The sequence below is a fragment of the Leguminivora glycinivorella genome, chromosome 1 (assembly GCF_023078275.1).
Source record: "Leguminivora glycinivorella isolate SPB_JAAS2020 chromosome 1, LegGlyc_1.1, whole genome shotgun sequence".
Classification (NCBI taxonomy): Eukaryota; Metazoa; Arthropoda; class Insecta; order Lepidoptera; family Tortricidae; genus Leguminivora; species Leguminivora glycinivorella.
In genome coordinates, this window is record NC_062971.1 from 27,900,409 (window position 1) to 27,920,031 (window position 19,623).

Below are 19,623 nucleotides of genomic sequence, written 5' to 3' on the forward strand. Positions count from 1 at the left end.
TCGTACTCTATAGGAGGATCTCTGTGGGCCAACCTCAATTGCTACATCATACCAATGCGAGCCGAACTTAACCAGAATCGCCCGATCGGGATCGAGCGCTAGCCGCTGGTATCACCGACGTAAGCGCGCCACGCCTGCATAGTAGTGAAACTATTTAAGGTATTTATTTGCGAATTTCATGTCGTGTTGGTATTTATAGGTTGACTTCGGCATCGTCATTAATTACATCTGGCAAGATTAAAAAGGAAAATTGAATTATGGACAATCTAGTAACTCAAATTCTTGATATCCACAACATAAAAAAAATGTTGGTAGACATTCAATTTGATGAGGTGGCAAAAAATCTTCAGCTGGTTGCGACCGGGGAACTTCCCCTCCCAGAATGCCTATCTGTAGAGGAGATCAGAAATGTGAGGATTATTTATGGCTGGATTTGTGAAGTTGGCCCGCAGGAAATTCTTAAAATGCTGGACTCCATCTTTACAACACATTCGTTCAGTGCCACCATTCCGGAGCCGAATTCAAATGGACATGAAATTGAGGCAATTGACAAGCTAATCCTCGCGGACTTGAGAATAAAACAACGGTTTGTTGTGTTGCTGTTGAGCTATATCTTTTACGAAGAATTTCATTATCCGCAGCCAGAAACAGGCGTTTACAATATCGCAGGCAATATATTCGAGATGACTAAGTGGATTTATCGCTACTGGTTCAACCAGCTTGAAGTTCCTGAAAAAGGGTCTGAACTGCAATCATATTTTGCCGCTCAAAAAATAAATATGAAGGCGAAGGAGGCGCCATCAATAGTGGTTCCCCTATTCCGCATGAAATGTGGAAAAGGTCACTTTCCTTGTCCTGCGGCGGAGATTTGCTGGCTGTAGATGTACTTACACCAAAGAACACAACACGGTTATTCGACGATATTACCGATTTCTACAGTAGTGCTGATATTGTCAGTGCCAATTTAGAATCAACGATTGATGACGATGCACCATTCGGTCGCATACCGGTCAAAGGGATGCCTTTCAAAATGAATACCCATAAAGCCATGTTTGATAAATTTCGCAATGACGCTAAGATTAATTTCTTTAGCACCGCTACCAACCACGCTATGGATTTAGGAGAGGATGGTGTACTCAAAACATTGAGTGTCCTTAAAAAATCTGGAGCCTACCATTCTGGAACAGCTGCCAGTAAAGTGGAGCAGGAGGATATCGTAGTTATCGAGAAAAACGGACTTAAAGTTGCATTGCTTGCCTTCACCTTCGATTTGAACGGGTATAAAGTGCCTGCCAATGCGCCATACGTGGTAAATGTGGTTCGTTTTAACGACGTATGTCCATGTCCAGACTATTCACTGATAGAGGATCAGGTGGCTATAGCTAAGGCAAAAGGAGCGGACCATATTGTTGCTTATTGCCACTGGGGATGGGAGTTTGAAATGTACCCGCATGTCAATATCGTCAAAGCCGCCCACAAAGTTATTGAATGCGGCGTTGATACGATACTCGGCAATCATCCACATGTCAGCCAACCAGCTGAAATTATTGAGCGACCTAACATGCCACCCGCGTTGGTCATTTACGCGTTTGGCGATTTCGTAAGTTACCATCCGGAGAGCAGAAATTCGAAACTTTCCTATCTTGTGAAGTTTGACATTGTAAGTTACTTTGGCGCAAAAGCAGCTGTGACAAATGTCAAAGCTTTGCCGATCTATATAGTGGATTCCGGTTCGTTCCAGCCAAATATCATAATAACGTGTACCTAGAATACCAGAATGTCAAAACAGATTATTCTCATAATGTCTAAAGTTCGAAATGACTTAAGCCTACTTCTCATATTACCGTATTTTTAATATGACTATAATTCATTAAGACTCTATCGCGTTTTGATAAATGTTCTTTCTTACCATTTCCCAAAATGTCTAAAACTTGACTTGATCATGTTTTGATGAATTTTCAATTATACCATTTCCCAAAATGTCTAAAACTCAAATTAACTTAATTTATCGCCACTCGTTTCGAGCATCCTTTTTAGGGTTCCGTAGTAAACAAGGAACCCTTATAGTTTCGCTCTGTCTGTCCGTTTGTCCGTCCGCGGTTAATCTCAGTAACCGTTAGCACTAGAAAGCTGAAATTTGGTACACGGATGTATATCAATCACGCCGACAAAGTGCACAAATAAAAAGTGGATTTTTTTTATTAGGGTACCTCCCCTATATGTAAATTGGGGGGTAATATTTTTTTTACTTTCAACCCTAACGTTTGATACATCGTTGGATAGGTATTTAAAAATCAATAGGTGTTTACAAAGATCATTTTTTGATAATGTTAATAATTTCGGAAATAATCGATTCGGAAGCAAAAAAAAATGCGTCCCCCCCCTCTAACTTTTGAACCATAAGTTTTAAAAATATGAAAAAAATCTGGAAACTAGAACTTTATAAAAACTTTCAAGGAAAATTATTTTGAACTTGATAGGTTTTATAGTTTTTGAAAAAAAAAACATAAACTACGGAACCCTACACTGAGCGTGGCCCGACACGCTCTTGGCCGGTTTTTTTCACTTTCAGCACTTGATAGCAAAAAAATGGCCGTCGGGCCGAACTAGAAAATATGCAGACATTTAACGTCGATACGAACTCTACATTATCCCAAAGTTTCATCCTTGAGAATAGTCTGGGCTCTTAGTCTATTACCACAAAATTTATTTTCTTTATTTTAGGTATTATGAGACAGTGCCATTTGGAACGTTCACCAAATTGAATTTTGGTGATTATGAAACTAATATATTTTGACTTTCAGTCTAAATAATAGTTCGGTATTTGTAGTAATTGTTTATTTTACCAACTATACAATTTGGATATTAGGTGTAATGTGTACATGGTATTATGACATTTTATTGCAATGAAAATAAGTCAATTTGGGAATTAAGGCATTATGGAACTAAGACAATTTGAGATTTCCGGAATCATATAGTGAACGCTCACCTGGGCGGCGACAGATATGATTGCCGCATAGTAAAATTTGAGAATGTGCTCAATAACCCGGACGGCTATTGGCTGACCGAGCTGGAAAGGAACCAGCTGCCGCATCTGCGTGACAAAGTGTGGAATGAAATTCTTTCGCCATTGGCAGCCGTGAGTCAATAAATATCTTACAAGCAAGACATTAAAATTTATGCAGGGATTACCTGTATTTGGCATACCTTTTCGTCTGAAACATAAAGAGGACTTTTTCTGTAGATGCAACAGGAGGGGTCATTTCTCCATACAAAATATCTCAACTGTTTCCTCCCTGGTTTTTGGCAGCATTTTTTATAGTAGGTACATATGGTGCTGCTGTACCGCACTAGTGCTCAAAGTGGTTTATGTACCTATGTCGAAACTTTATAGGGACATAATACCACAGAATATATAATAATACAAGTACAGAAGGCTCACTCCTTTGATGTTCACAAAATGTCGCCATTCTAAATTCTTACCTACATTAACAAACGGACCGCACGCGAGCAGCCAACATTGAATTTTATTGCGCCGCGCGAAGGTCGTCGCCAATGAATGGGCCGCGAACTCGCGGCCGCTGACATGTACTTGTAGCGCGGCGATAGAATCGCGGAGTGAGCCGCCCCTGATAATACGTACATACCTACTGTAAAACTTCGTCGATGCACAAAAGAAGAGGTAATTTGCAACTTCTGTTGATATATTTTATTTTGAATTGCCTCTTTTCCGCACTTGTGTCGTAATGTACTATTTCAACACAGATTAAATAAATAAAATAATAAATAAATATTGTAGGACATTCTTACATAGATTGACTGAGGCCCACGGTAAGCTCAAGAAGGCTTGTGTTGTGGGTACTCATACAACGATATATATAATATATAAATACTTATATACATAGAAAACATCCATGACTCAGGTACAAATTATATCTGTGCTCATCACACAAATAAATGACCTTGCCAGGATTCGAACCCGGGACCGTGGCGTAGCAGGCAGGGTCACTACCGACTGCGCCAGACCGGTCGTCAAATCAGTCAGATTTTAATATTATCAATATCTGTCATTTATTTACAGGTCCTTCCAAACCAAAGTGCCCTGATTGATTACATAGTAATGTTCTAGCAGCTTCAAACGACACATTAGGACACGGTGCTATGTTCAAAATTACATACAAAAACTTACCATAGGTATGATCTAGTACAAAATGCATGTTAAAACAAATTTCACAAGCCATATTCTAATGGTAAATCTAATTTTATCAATGGAGTTATTAATCCTAGAAATGTCACAATAATGTTCTTTGATTTGTTTTTTAAACCCAAGAGCAGTTCCTCTGTGTGGCAAGGGTGCATCATGAAATATGGGCGAAAAAATAATGGGTGCTCCTGTTGAGTAATAACGGAGTAGAAGTCTTTTTCACTGATCCTGAAACCAATATGGAAAATCATGAGAGAACCTAAAATGTAGAGGGAAAATTAGACAGGAGTTGTGGACAGAATAGCTTGAATAGACATATGTATACAAAAAACCACAATAAAATGTAAAAAAAATATCTAAGAGTGCAGGCAAGCAAGCAAGCATGGTTACGCGATAAATGATAAAACGTCAGGCCGTCCTTTTTGCACTATTTGTAAGTGCAATAGGGACGACCAATGTGATAAAGTTTATTGAACTCGTGGGCTGTGCCCACTGGAAAAGATATTTTTTCTACTCGTCAACATCAATCTGTCAATTAGGACACCACAGACTAAACTATAAGTGCTAGCTTTTCAGTGTTGGATACTCTATGGCAGTTCCGACTCAACTATAATATCTCATTATAGTTGACTTTAGTTAACTGTAATAATTGACAACATTTCATATTTTTGAGTACTACTTTTTATTGTTTGGTTTGAAAGAACTCAATACTAAAAGATACACATATTTTTTTATTTTTCCAAAAACTGCTATTTTAATGAGAAATTCCCTTTTTATTACTGCTTCGAGCAGAAAGAGCGTAAGTTACAAACGTCAAGACACAGCTTCGTGACGTCACATGTGTTGTTTCATACACCTAAGAAAACGACAAAATCATTCCTAAAAAAAAAGATTTAACAGTCAGCTTAAACAGTGCGGTATGTCTGACTGTCAAGTGTCACTGTCACCCACTAGTGAATGACTTCGAATCATAGACTAAGCCATGATTTTTTTAATATCTTTGCTACGAACTGTGATAAGTTTCACTGTCAAACTCAAGTGACATCCCAACTGGAAGATTTTTTTGATATAGTGGCAGCTCTAAATCAGCTATTTGACGTCACTTCTCCTTTAAACTATTTTTAAGATTTTTTATACTAAAAATGCGGAAAAAAAAAATAAAAAAATGATTTATGTGATCTACAAGCGTATATCTCGAAATGGTTTTCGATTTAGGGACATTGAAAATTTTGAAACGTTGTCAATTTCAAAAATAGAACTTCATACAATTTCTATACTAATTTGCGATACCTGGCAAATTTTTCTGCATCTGAAACACATTTTTTTTAATCTATCGCATTATCGACCAATCAGAGATGGTTATTATAAACAATTGGTTGCTAAGTAATTCGATGTTGATACAATGGTGAACGACGCTATTAACATTAATTTTAACTTGAATGATGATATTTTTCGTCCATTGATGATGAAAATGATGACTCAATAGTGATATAATTAAGCTTTTCACTCTCGTACCGTAATATTAGGCCACCCAGCAAGCTTCGCGGCCTAAACATGGTACTCGACTGAAAAGCTTTGTATTATATCATGATTGTATAAAATACTATTAAGATACCATTTTATGTTGATGTTTGATTGGGTTTTGTAATTTCAATAGTATTCTGTTTTGTTCCTAAAGTAATTATTATTAATTTGTGAAATGGCAAGTGTTATTTGAACAATAAATAAAAGTATTATAAAGAAAAATATTGTGCAATTTGTTTTGACTATTTAACACTTTGGGGCCCATGGTTCTAAAGACCATTCCATATCAAATTCGACGAGCCCGCAAACGCCCCGTACACACCTGGAGCATTGAAAACAAGCTGAGGGAATATGGACTGAGCTGGAACGAGGCCAAGGCGGTGGCTCAAGATAGAAAGGCGTGGAAGGATCTTGTGGAGGCCCTATGCACCTATGGGGTGCCTTAGAACATTCAACATATCAAATTATTGATTTACCTGATAAAAGACATATGTCTTATTTTCTCCAAAGGCAATAGGCATCCAGTTGAGTTCCACACATTGAAACTGAATGAAGGTACACAATAACTGTGGTTGTAAAATATTACATATTCAGTTTTTACAAGAGCAGAATCTTCAGCTGTTCCTTCACATGTTTTAAAGCTCTCTTTCTTGAGATATGTCTTTTTTTTATCTTCTTGTATTTGCGACAGTTGCCATCCGTCGTTTATCTTTTGCGATATTTTTAAAAACTCTTCAGCAGCATTGATAAAGTCCTGGTAAGATATTGCACTCATACTGAACTGTGCTGTGTAAATATGTTAGTTATCTTTATAAAGAATAAGAGTTATTCGTTGATCAAAACAAAAGCTGCTAAATTGTAAGAAAACATTGACATTTAATTTAAATGACAGTAACAACATTGGTAACAACTAACAAGTCGGAGATGTTTGAGATGTTCAGTGATTAAAATATGTCTACCCTATTTTAATAATTTTGAACTGACCATGTTCTGGTACCTACCAGTAGTTTACCAAGGCTTTGCAGTTTTCATTGAATGCTTTAAAGTTCCTTTTGTTTAATTGTACAGTGTAATAGCGGTATACATGCGTTAGTGTTATTTTCGTTAAAGTGGTTGAATCTGTATCTCAAATAATTTTGTGCATTGGATTAATGCGATCAGCTGACATATGGCAGACATGTGTCTGTCAAGTTGTCAGTGTCACTGTCAATGTCAAGCTAAACTATAGTGGATGCGCACGACCCGATATAAGTTACATAGTTGATCGTAGTCTGATTAAACTGGTAGCTGGGGTTTCAACGCAATCTGTCGCAGATATATTTGTTAATTCATTTTTGTGCTCCGACTGTGTTGGTGTATCAAAAAGTAAGTCTTCGTATTTTATTTCAACCGTAATGAATTATCGTCTTCGTACAGTCTCGTCTGAAATATCTCGAAACATCTTTTAACCTTTAAATAAATAATATATTTTCCTCAACTGCTAAAGTCTAATAAGAATATTAGTATTTTTCAAAATCTTCGTTTTGGAGACTTAAGTTTTCATGCAATAATTATTATTTCCAGAAAAAATAATTTCTCAGAATGGACTCTCTTAAAAAGAACTGGTTTACTGAGGCATGCGAATTATGGCCTGGAGGCACGTTTTCGTTCGAAGTGAAGGAGGTGCTTTGTGATGAGAAGTCTGAATACCAACATGTTCAAGTTTTTGATACTACAAGTTTAGGCAAAGTTTTGGTACTGGATGGGATTATACAGTGTACTGAAAAAGATGAATTCTCTTATCAAGTAAGTTTCCCTGTTTTTTTTGTAATTTTGTTAGCTAATTCATTTAATTAACACATTTACTGCCACCAATGCATATATGCATTCACCATCATACAAGTTTGTTTATGAATGACATTTTACAATTACTTATTGTTTATTTAAAGGAAATGATATCTTTCCTGCCACTCTGCTGCCATAAAAATCCTGAAAAGGTGCTAATTGTGGGCGGAGGTGATGGTGGAGTAGCCAGAGAAGTGGCCAAGCATCCCAAAGTAAAGCAAATTGTTCAGGTAAGTTTTATAATATAGTATGAAAAGAATCTAAGAGTGAATCGAATTTTGAAAATTGTGGACATTTTCTCAGCCACAATTTACAGAGTTTGGGCTATGAGGTAGGTCCTCTGCTGACTGTCCTACCAGCTTATTGTATTGTCATCTGTATATATAATTGGTATGGTTTCAAATTGGTACTAGAGCTAGCCAAATTCAACTATTACAATATAATGCTAAATTTCCCCATAGGCAAGTAATTACCAATTTGTATGAAATGAAGCACAAAATAATGTACACACAAAAATATAATTAGTATATACACTTATATAAATTACATATATATAATATATTATATAATATATATAATATATTTAAAGTTATATATTATTCATTAGTATATCCTCGACCTGGCACAGAACCGCCACATATAAAACGGAATGGAAATCCATGAAAGAGGCATATGTTCAGCAGTGAACGCAAATATGCCGAGAAGAAGATTCATTAGTATTTAAATATAAAAAAAACATTGTTTGGATGTTCATTCATTTTCCTCCTAAATAAAATTTGACAAATAAGTCATGTTATAACCCATTAAGTAGTAATCACATTAACTTAATTAAAAATGGCTGTATCGAAAATTATTTAAGCACTAATTAAAATGTAAATTCAGATAAGGGTAATGACTATACTAACTTTGTTAGTAACAAGCATAGAGTATTAGTTTGCTTAGACTGATAGTTAACTGTGTTGTTATCTGAACTTGGAATTGGGAAGGTCAGTTAGTTATCATTGTTATCAGTACCGCATGCTGACCCGGTGACAGGATGTTACATGTGTTGTTTTATGCCTAAAGGTTCCTTATGTTTTATCTGTAGGTACTTATTATTAGTTATTAATGTTATTATATTTGAAGCATAAGGTCCCTTCCCTTTTGTATGGCGCTCCTCAATACATATGTACAAAATTACAAATATCTACTTGCAAGCAGCAAATGCCGATACAAGCGTCAGCACAAAGAGTGTGACTTGCTCGCTTCTGCTGACGTTTTCTGGCGTGACGACGTCTTTTCCGCTATGTTTCTGTATGAGTCGAATCTACCGACGATTGTTGATACAGATTGTTGTTCGTAAACCTCATGCTCTGCTGTTATATGATATGATATATACTCATGTGAATTTGTACTTCTCTTTTGAGCGTCACTGCAGGACCTATACTCATATTAGATACTCGTATACTTATAGCGATCTCCTGCTTGCACACCGGTGCTGCGTGCAATTGAATTATTGCTGATACATTAACAAGTAAACATATGTAATTATAAACTCTAATTTCCAGGTGGAAATAGACGCAAAAGTGATTGAAGTATCAAAAAAACACCTCCCCTTCATGGCTGTAGGCTTCGACAGTCCAAAGCTGACGCTGCACGTCGGCGACGGGTTCGAGTTCATGAAGCAGCATAGTGCAGAGTTCGACGTGATCATCACGGACAGCAGCGACCCCGTCGGCCCGGCTGTCAGCCTGTTCCAAGAGAACTACTTTAGCTTGATGAAGAGCGCACTAAGGGAGGGCGGTATTGTGTGCTCGCAGGCGGGCACAATTTGGAATGACTTGCAACTCGTCAGGAGTACATTAAGGTATTAATAGTTTACTTAATTCTATAAGCTTTGTAATAAGATCACAGCCGACATAAGGATTCCGTTTTTGTACATAGATGTGTGCTAAGATCACACAAAAATTCGAAAACCTTTAGATTAGGCAGCATAAAATTGCAGTTATGTTTGCGAAAGTTACGTTTTAACAAAGACTTTTTTTACAGCCATTGCAGAAAGCAATTCCCATCAGCGGCCTACGCATACGCGTCAGTCCCGACCTACCCGTCCGGCCAGATCGGTTTTGTGATTGGCTCTCTCACCCCCAACGCGCGGTTCGACGTCCCCACTATTACGTTTACTAAAGACGAGGAAGCCGCCATGAAACTGAGGTACTACAACTCGGAAGTGCACAAGGCTGCATTCGTACTGCCGACTTTTGTGAAATATCAGCTCGCGTAGGTACTTAACTCGGAACCTATACACGTCACATTTAAGCATAAGTGGTTTATGTATAAGGTAGACTTAGGTAAGATCGGATGGTGGATAAGATAGTATGAACGTCTCGTCTCACATTTGTAGTAATCGCTAGTGTCACACTACTAGTGTGATATAGTTTTTCATAAAAAGACCGGAAACTTTCAACGAGTGCAATTTCTTGCCTTAGAGTTGAAATTAGCTTGTAGTTCGAGAAGGTTATTCGTTTTAGGATCTGGAACTAATTCTTAAGTGTACATTATTCCAAATTAAATTATTTTTATTAACCGACAATATAATCATATATAGATATTTCTAATTGGGAACATAATTTTTCATGCAAATATGCATTAAAAATTATGTTCCCAATTAGAAATAAGTATCTATTTAAAGAACCATTTTTTTGCGTTCTTCGAACTCGCCGAAAAAAATCCGGTCTTACCCATCCTGGTAAACCTTAATAAATTTAGTAATATAGGTACGTTAAGTTGCGCTAGAACAGTTTTATTAGAACAAAATCAAATGTGAAATACCCTAGTTGTTATATCTATCGGGTTATAATAAATGCATTATGGTAAAGCATCTCGTTCTGTTGTCGTTTTTAAGTATTTTCATTGTTGGCTAATTGTTAATTTTTATTTATTTGTTAACACATTCCACGTTTTTTATAAATTTTATATCTAAAAAAATATTTTTATATAACTATTCCAAATTGCACCTTATCTTTAAATAAAATTGAAGTTATCGAAATGTTTTAATAAAACTTTGGTTATAATATAAGGCAAGACTGAATCATAAGGACACATATACCTATTTGTATGCTTTGATACTTATCCCATTGTTGACATTCCATGTGTTTATTACCTAAACATAACGTACAAGAATAAGTATAATAGGTACCTACATAATAAGGTTGTTTAAGATGCATTTACACAATTATGAAAGATTTGCTCAGAATATGTGTAATATATTTTATATATGATATTTTTATACATACATTTTGTACATTTATAAGCATGTAAAAGTTATATCGATGACAATAAATTATGTTTTTTATTATGTATTTTTTTTGCCAGTAATGTGCCTGAAGGTCAACCCCCTGTGCTTGAGGTTTTTTTGTCCCCCAGGCTGCTTAATTGCTTATGTTACCTTATCTGATCTCAGATAGTGATCAGTGATCTGCAATGGTTTTGTTTCTCCAAAGAGAATCCAGTAAGGCACAGCGGGGTAATTTGGACTGGGGGACAAATGCAACTGATCCATTTTAAATTGAGTGTCCACTGGTTATATGTATATGGCACGCGTGTTCAGTGGATACCTACATGTGGAACTCAACTTAATAGTGTAATAATGGAAAAATGGATCAGTTATAACTTATAATTGCCCCCCACCCATTGTCTTTGTCCAAGACGAGTCTAAGATACCTAAATGACACACCTATTAAACCTATTTGTTTATAACCATGAATAAAGAATAATTTGTTAATGTCAGTCAGTGTCATGGGACTAGAAATAATATTTGGTGTCAGTTTATTTAATGTTATGGTTGTATAATTATTATTCTTGTGCTATGCTTGCGTGTTTAGTGAGTGATTGTGGACATTTTGGAACTGAGGCATCAGAGTTTTATGCGTAAGTATTTATTTTTCTATTTCATTTAATTCTATTTTTAGTCTCAATATCCGTACTGGCAAATTATTGTCGGAAAATCATAGAATTCATAGGTAGGAAGTATATAGACACTATTTATTTTTGATGATGTATTTTGAAACCGTTACATTAAGATTTATCGTTAGGCTACCAATGCCTTCTTAACTACCAACAGTACCAACCCTGTCGGCTGTCGGTAACGCTAGAGAGCGTGCATAAACTGTAGGGGGCAGCACAGGAGCCAGTTTATTGGCTTGAAGTGCAAATGTCATGTTTATGCTCACAATGTGACCCAAAAGATGGCAACACTGTTACCTGTTTCAATAGAACTGTGTACGTTTTGATAGTGATTGCTGAATGGATGCGCCGCCGTGGTGTCCCGATGAGGCATGGCCACAGAACACAGTAGGCATAACCCTAAAGTATAAGTGATATCAAGCCCCGTAGCCGAATGGCATTTCTACGACGCGAAACGAAAACGAAACGCCGCGAAAGGTAGTCTGGCTCTGTCGCGCCGATACGCAAGAGCGATAGAGATAGATATCTACAAGCGTTTTGTTTCGTAAGCGTTTGTGCCATTCGGCTACGCATACTGGGATTGGTAACTAGTTTTCTCCACTGTTCAAATTTTTTGCCAAGCTGAGTATTAAAAAATACTTACGTATTAAAACCAATATTTAACTATAATAAATCCTAATTTATTTTCAACTAGGTCCACTTTATTATAAAATAATCTGAAATTCCTTGTAAGCTCTTATTTCACCCTTAAACAAATTAAATGTGTTATTATACCTATAAATATTAAAACACTTGTATACATATTATAAATATTGAAATACCGTATAAATAGAGGTCTGTTAAACTTTAGTCAGCTCCTGCACCTACCAAGACATAACTAATAAAATATATACTCCTCATTCAGGTCTCATTGCTCACAGTTATCATTTTAAGGTGTTCAGTATATTACATATAGCTTCACTTGTCGGCCGGTCATGCCTGTTGTACTCCAGACATTTCTTAACCAACACGAAAATATCTCCTGCCTTGGTCCATTGAGTAGACTGGTCCAAAAAATCAGAAATACTTTTTGCACTACTCAATCCTTCATAAATGTAAGTCTTGATATCTACTTTCGTGTTGTCTGTTACTACAAAAGGTTTGAGGCCAGTTAAGAGTTCTAGTAGGACGATTCCGTAGCTGAATATGTCTGATTTGGGAGTGACGGTGCCTTGCATTGCTTCCGGTGCCATGTATACTTGAGTTCCAAATGTTGTAGGCATGATGAATGTTTCCTCGTACGGTTTTGTTAGGCCGAAGTCACACAGCTGTAACAAAAAACTTTTGGTTCTAACTGAAATTGAGTAATACAAGGAATGAAAAAAGCGTCGAGGCACATGGTCATAAAATAAAACCTTTAAAGTTGTTTATGACAAATTACAGAAATCATGAAAATACGCGTCGGACCGGGAACAGAGAAAATCCTTCCTAAGAGTCCTATGCCTCTGATGAGGGACAACAGGATATAATCATCATCATTAGAAAAATATTAAAGAGTCTTCATCAATAATATAAACAGAAATAATTTGCAACACAAACCTTGGGGACAAAGTCTTTTGTAAGCAAGATGTTTGCACTTTTGACGTCACCATGGACAAAATGAAGTCTGGAGACATTCTGTGCACTGGGGTCTGTTGCAGATGGCGTGGTGGGATGGCCTGTGTGGTTGCTGTGCAGGTAGCGGAGCCCCTCTGCTGTTCCCTGCATGATAGCTATTCTTTGCCTCTCATTTAATACTTTAGCAGATATTTTCTCAGTCAAAGAACCACCTTCAATAAATTCACAAACAATACAAGGCACTGGGCCATTTTTAGAAAATCCCAATATTGGAACTATATTCATGTGACGAAACTGCGATAGATATCTTACTTCAGAATTAAATGTTCTCATCACTTCTGCTTGGTTAGGCTGGTTATGAGTTTTCTTGACTGCAAGCAGGCCGTGTCCTGGGTGGGGAGCTTTGAACACAACCCCAAACCCACCAGATCCTACTTTACAAATATCAGAAAAATTATTTGTAGCAGTTTGCAATTCCTCATAATCAAAGTGAATCAAATCTGGGTCTTGGAGGATTGATGAATCAATTTTACTACTCATTGTCAGCCCTTCAGTTGTACCTAGAAATATAGGAATATTGGGCACAGAAGTCTGAAATTGCTGATATTCAGACTCATAATCTACTTGACCTGAAGGCTGGATATTAAGTTGCTGAAGATAAGGTACTTGTTCATTTGATTGTTCACTAATCTGTTGATTGCTGGATTCTTGTTTATAGGACTCATCAGTATCAACAGACTTAGCTATAAGTTTAAAATTAGGCATGTTATATACTTGTTCAGTACTCTGTCCTTGTATGTCATTATTAGTTTCATTATTTTCAGACTTCATTTGAGCAGTTGTATCCCTTATTTCCGAGCTGGTCTCATTCAGTAAAAGTGTAATGTTGTCAGTTACAGGAGCTCCTGGTCCTTGTGTAGGCCGTGGGGGATGTGGTTCTGTAAAAGTTCAACCATTTTTATTGAAAATATCATTGAATTACACATATAAAACAAAATAAATGATGTTCAAGTATTTTATTTTTATATTTACCTCCCAGAATGTCAGCTATTTCATCTGCAAGTCGCATCATCTCTGCTTTTAATGCAATGTGCTGAACAGTCTTCAGTGTGGGTCTTATTTGACCTGAGGTTCCCCATTCGTCAAACAAAATCTTTGCACATTTTTCATTGACAACCTTGGAATGCTCCTCAATCAATCTGCAGAAAAAGTGAAAAATGGGGAAAATACATAAATTACATAATAATATTCAACAACACACAACATTTATACTTAACACAATTTGTTTACCAATCCCAATATTACCTATATTCGAATTAAATTCAGGTTGTAACTCACCTTATGTGCTCACCATTGTATTTACGATCCGAGTTTTCCTTCTGGGGGTCCATGGGTATGAACGCCATGAATTTCTTCCAATCGTCTTCTACAATATGCAAAATTTTCACTATCGTGTCGAGGGTGCCCTCTTTTAAATTGCGAATTTCTGTATTGGCCGACATGATCCTTAAGAAAACACTATTTTATTTTGAAAACTTAGCGAACTCCACTTTTTGAATAGTTTTAATTCACACACTACACAGTAGTTATTATTAATGTTTGGATATAAAAAGGGTAAAACCCAGCGTAAATCCAGTAAAAGTAAACGTACAAACTTCAGCATCAGCACAACCCGGTCAACGAAATCAACATCAATTACATCAAATCAACCCATATTTGTCAATTTTGATTTTGACATTTTGGCGAATTTGACATTGACGTACGGCAACAGAAGGGCTCTACATACGTCATACATGCAAGCGCATGCGATTTACGAAAGGCCATTTCAAGGCCATAGAGTTATATTCTTAGTTCTTACCCCCTTATTCATAAACGTTCACTAAAGTTATCAAGCCGATAAAGTTCTTTTGTCCCTTTCCGCCGTATTGGTGTGATAGAAAGGGACAAACGAACTTTATCGGCTTGATAACTTTAGTGAACGTTTATGAATAAGGGGGTTATTCTTTTTATTTAACTACAATAGACCTTTTCTTGCCACAGTAAATTGAATCTTATTACCGAACCTGAATCGGTCCAAACATAAACGGTCAATCAAATCTTGGTGCTAAAAACTAAAAAGCCAAAAATAATAAACCTTTCAATTCAGATTTCTTATCGTATTGCAATAAGCTAAACATCCAAATTATAAACAAATCAATTATTTTTGTAGTCGGTACCAGACCTGTTCGTCGCCTTGCTATTGCCTGTTTGCCCTACCCAACCATACACAGGCTGGTACCGACTCCAAAAATAATTGATTTGTTTATAATTTGGATGTTTAGCTTATTGCAATACGATAAGAAATCTGAATTGAAAGGTTTATTATTTTTGGCTTTTTAGTTTCTCCGTGTTTTGTAACGCGCTTATTTTTGAAGGCGGTTTTATTTTTTGTTAAAAAGTTTATTTATTTGTTGATTTTTAGTGGTTCCTAGTGATATTATATGTATCAGTCCGAATACATGTACAGTAGTGAAAGAATTATCCTTTAACTCCTAACCATTGAGGAGTTGACCTTCCATCATCAGCTCAGTTGATTTTTAGTGGTTCCTAGTGATATTATATGTATCAGTCCGAATACATGTACAGTAGTGAAAGAATTATCCTTAAACTCCTAACCATTGAGGAGTTGACCTTCCATCATCAGCTCAGCCACATAAAATTATTACCATCAGACGTAAATACTGGTGTACCTTTGAAAAATAGACTAAAAACATTACATGTGCCTATAACATTTGAAGAGTTCCCTCGATTTCTCCAGGATCCCATCATCAGACCCTGACTTGGTGCCAATGGGACCATCTCGGGGTTATACCGGTTCGATTAAAAAAAAATTTTGAAAATCGGTCCACGATTCTCGGAGATATCGAGTAACATACATACAAAAAAAAAATAAAAAAAAAATAAAAAAAAAAAAACATTCAGTCGAATTGAGAACCTCCTCCTTTTTTGAAGTCGGTTAAAAAACTGAACTGTTACAATTTCAATCAGTTTTTGTTATGGGTCGTTGAAAATTTTAGCACCGTCACGGTTTAAATAAAAAATAAATAAATAAAATGCATTTATTTCAGACAAACAAGGTCCATATTTTGTTAGTATAACTTAACCTAAAACATAAAACTATGGTTAACTTATAAATAATCTTAAATAACTAATTTAGGTACTAGAGATAAGTGGAGAGAGGACCAGTGCTTAATGAGGCCACTGTCTCATCTCTCAGTAACTACGCTCAGGAGGCTGTGGCGGCTGTCACGCATCCTGCGCAGCGTCGCGGCGCAGCGCTTACGCAGTGTCGCATGGAACCCGTCCATATGCGCGTCCGCGAACATGCCGGACGCGCTGCAATGCCGCGGCAGCCGCAACAACATCCTGAACGCGTTATTGTATTGTACGCGCATGGCGTTAAACGTCCTTTGCGTGTACCGAGTCCAAAGGCTGCAGGTGTACAGCGATGTACAGAAAGCTCGAAATAATGTGATTTTTACTTGCGCTGTACACCTGCTAAACCTGCGAGCTATCATGTTGGCCCTGGCGGCCAACGCTCTCCTCTCCCTCTCAATGTCCGCGTCATCACGGAAATCGTCGGTTACCAAGTGCCCAAGGTATTTAAATGATGAAACCCTTTTTAGCTGCATGCCATTCAAACGAATGGGTGGGATGTGTGATGGGCACTTGCTTCCCGCTTTGAACACCATAAATTCGCTTTTGCTCACATTATATTTAAGGTTATGCGCACGGGCATATAACTCACACCTCTCAATAAGCAATCTCAGACCCCCAATCGATGGGCTCAACAGTACCATGTCATCGGCATAGCTAATGTTATTGAAACAAACCCGATCTATATGACAACTGACACGTTTACTGCTGAGCTCACCAATCAGGGCATCGATATACAAATTGAAAAGCTTAGGTGAGGTTAGCCCCCCCCCCTGCTGCACCCCGCACTCCAGACCATACTCGTCCGACAACTCACTACCCCAGCGAATACATTTTCGCTGGCCATCATACCAACACCTGAATATGCGCGTAAGTTCCAAAGGAAAATGCACTTCGTCAAGCTTCTTCCACAATAAATCATAGTTAATAAGATCGAAGGCTTTAGATAGATCGAGGAAACACGCATATACAGGTGTCTTTCTTCGTGTGTAGTACTCAACGGCCTGCTTTAGACAGATGATGGCACTTTCGGTAGATAAACCAAGTCGAAAGCCGAACTGAGCATCATGTAACTTTACACATTTGTCCAATTGTACATTGAGCAAGCAGTCGAGCACCCTAGCCACTATTGTCGCTAACGACATGGGCCTGCAGTTAGCCTTATTAGATATGTCACCCGTTTTATTTTTGACAATAGGCACACCAATGGGTGTGATACTATACAGCACGACCACGGATGATTTTATTAATTCTGATGCGGTACAAATTCACGAAAAAAATTGTACTTTTTTGTACTGACGTTTAAAAAAAATGTAACCTTATGATTTTGGAGTTTCGACATAGGGCCCGGGGTCGTGCTAGGTAGGTACTCCCTGGCACGACCACACTATATTTAATGAGATTTTAAATTTCTGTTGCAGTACAAATTCACGAAAAAAATGTACTTTTTTGTACTTACCTTTTAAAAAAAAATACCCTCATGGTTTCAGAGTTTTGACATGGGGTGTGGTCGTGCTAGATAGGTGGTACTTCCTGGCACGACCACACTATATTTATGTTTAATTTGATGGTCAAATGAATACTAAACAAGTGTTTTGAAATTGTACTATGTAAATTACTTCAAAAACTTAGTGCGGTCGTGCCAGGGAGTACCTATCGAGCACGATCACAACCCATGTCGAAACTCCGAAACCATGAGGGTACTTTTTATAAAAAGGTAAGTACAGAAAAGTACATTTTTTTTCGTGAATTTGTACCACTACAGAAATTTAAAATCTCATTAAATATAGTGTGGTCGTGCCAGGGAGTACCTACCTAGCACGACCACGGACCCTATGTCGAAACTCCAAAATCATAAGGGTACATTTTTTTTAAACGTCAGTACAAAAAAGTACATTTTTTTTCGTGAATTTGTACCGCATCAGAATTAATAAAATCATCCGTGGTCGTGCTGTATAGTATCATACACCAATGGTATTGGTCAAATCAGATGGCAAGTACGAGTGACATATACAAAGGTTAAAGAACATTGCTAGTATGCGGGGCAGGTGAGGTCCAGCAAACAGCAGATGCTCGATACTTAAGTTATCATGACCGGACGACTTTCCCCTTTTCATATCTTTTATTATTTTTCTTACGTCATCTGCAGTAAAATGGACTTGAAAGTCACTCCCCTCCGATACCCCAAAATCGTGCAGCCGCTGCCGCCGGGCCCCGGTTGATACAGCGGGTGTAACCAAGCGCGGATCCAGCTTCGTGCCCAGGGGGGGGGGTCACGTGGTAAAGGCCCGGGGCCCCAGAGGGGGGGGGTCACGTGGTCTATTTGTATGGCCAACTTAGGCTCCAGGGGGGGTCATGACCCCCATGACCCCCCCTGGATCCGCGCATGGGTGTAACGCTGAAATAATATTTAAATATATTCGGAATGCCCTTGGGGTCTGAAACTCCGTTTAGAAGTTTGCGTTTCCGTTTAGAGTTTCCGTTTAGAAAGGCACTCGCTATGAACACAATTTGGCCGGTGGGCCCTAATTTTTTTAAATTTGCTGCCTTTTTTAGTACCAAGATTTGGTTGACCATCTATAGTTTACCGTATATGATGACTAGATGGCATTAGTAGTACTAGGAGGTTGAATAGCGTGAAAAGTGCTAATTGACAGACAAGACACATTTTAGGCTAGTTTCCTACTAGTCAAATCAGCTTATTTTTATAAACTGTCAAAACAATTTGCTAATATGGAATTAGTACTATGAAATATTGAGGAGTGACGTCACGGTCAATTCATTTACTTATTACCTTTCTCTTTGACTTATTAAATAGAAATTATGTTTAAAAATAACTACTGTCCACATTTTTCTTCTAATTATGTGGCGATTTATTTCGTGCACTGCATAAAATATTTTATTTTAATTATAGGAAACTAGCCTATTATAGACTGTCAACCAAATCTTGGCACTAAAAATATTGCGAAAGTCAAATTTTCTATGGGAATTAAACCACCTCGCCTCTACATTTTTCAATTCCTTTCATTTTGCCTCCTTTTTTAGTGGCAAGATTTGTTCTTTGTGTAATTTGACATAATTTACGTGCAAACATAGGCAGGCAATGAAGATCGTAAAAAGGTGATGAAAATTCAATTTTATTCTGTGCTTAGCGCTCTCCACACTCGCGCGCGTGGATACGACACGCAGAAAGTTCCACACTCATACGCGATACGCGCGTGAGTGTGGAGTGCGCTTTAGGAATTGAAAACTATAAACCAACGTGATAATTTTTAAGAAAAAAAACCGCCGCTTTTGGGGTTCTGTTCTGGAGATAGGTACTTGCGAATGTTGGA

The 19,623-nt window shown here is 37.4% G+C and overlaps 4 protein-coding genes across 4 annotated transcripts; 2 read left to right on the forward strand and 2 right to left on the reverse strand.

Annotated features, from left to right (window-relative positions):
* The first annotated feature begins 169 nt into the window (after positions 1-169).
* LOC125226051 (PGA biosynthesis protein CapA-like) lies at positions 170-3,803 on the forward strand. The gene is made up of 2 exons (XM_048129884.1): positions 170-1,717; positions 2,975-3,803. Exons 1-2 carry the CDS (start codon positions 830-832, stop codon positions 3,149-3,151), a joined length of 1,065 nt encoding a protein of 354 aa, XP_047985841.1. The 5' UTR covers positions 170-829; the 3' UTR covers positions 3,152-3,803.
* A 146-nt stretch (positions 3,804-3,949) lies between these two features.
* On the reverse strand, positions 3,950-6,833 carry LOC125226067 (ubiquitin-like-conjugating enzyme ATG10). The gene is made up of 2 exons (XM_048129908.1): positions 6,205-6,833; positions 3,950-4,432 (listed from the first exon to the last, which is right to left on the reverse strand). The coding sequence occupies exons 1-2, from the start codon at positions 6,501-6,503 to the stop codon at positions 4,231-4,233; spliced, it is 501 nt and encodes a 166-aa protein (XP_047985865.1). The 5' UTR covers positions 6,504-6,833; the 3' UTR covers positions 3,950-4,230.
* Positions 6,834-6,955: 122 nt separating this feature from the next.
* Positions 6,956-10,886, forward strand: LOC125226058 (spermidine synthase). The gene is made up of 5 exons (XM_048129896.1): positions 6,956-7,093; positions 7,292-7,513; positions 7,657-7,782; positions 9,100-9,398; positions 9,581-10,886. Exons 2-5 carry the CDS (start codon positions 7,310-7,312, stop codon positions 9,813-9,815), a joined length of 864 nt encoding a protein of 287 aa, XP_047985853.1. The 5' UTR covers positions 6,956-7,093; positions 7,292-7,309; the 3' UTR covers positions 9,816-10,886.
* A 114-nt stretch (positions 10,887-11,000) lies between these two features.
* Positions 11,001-14,802, reverse strand: LOC125226041 (interleukin-1 receptor-associated kinase 4). Its single transcript, XM_048129873.1, has 4 exons — positions 14,432-14,802; positions 14,126-14,292; positions 13,076-14,031; positions 11,001-12,804 (listed from the first exon to the last, which is right to left on the reverse strand). The coding sequence occupies exons 1-4, from the start codon at positions 14,593-14,595 to the stop codon at positions 12,421-12,423; spliced, it is 1,671 nt and encodes a 556-aa protein (XP_047985830.1). The 5' UTR covers positions 14,596-14,802; the 3' UTR covers positions 11,001-12,420.
* Positions 14,803-19,623: the final 4,821 nt, after the last annotated feature.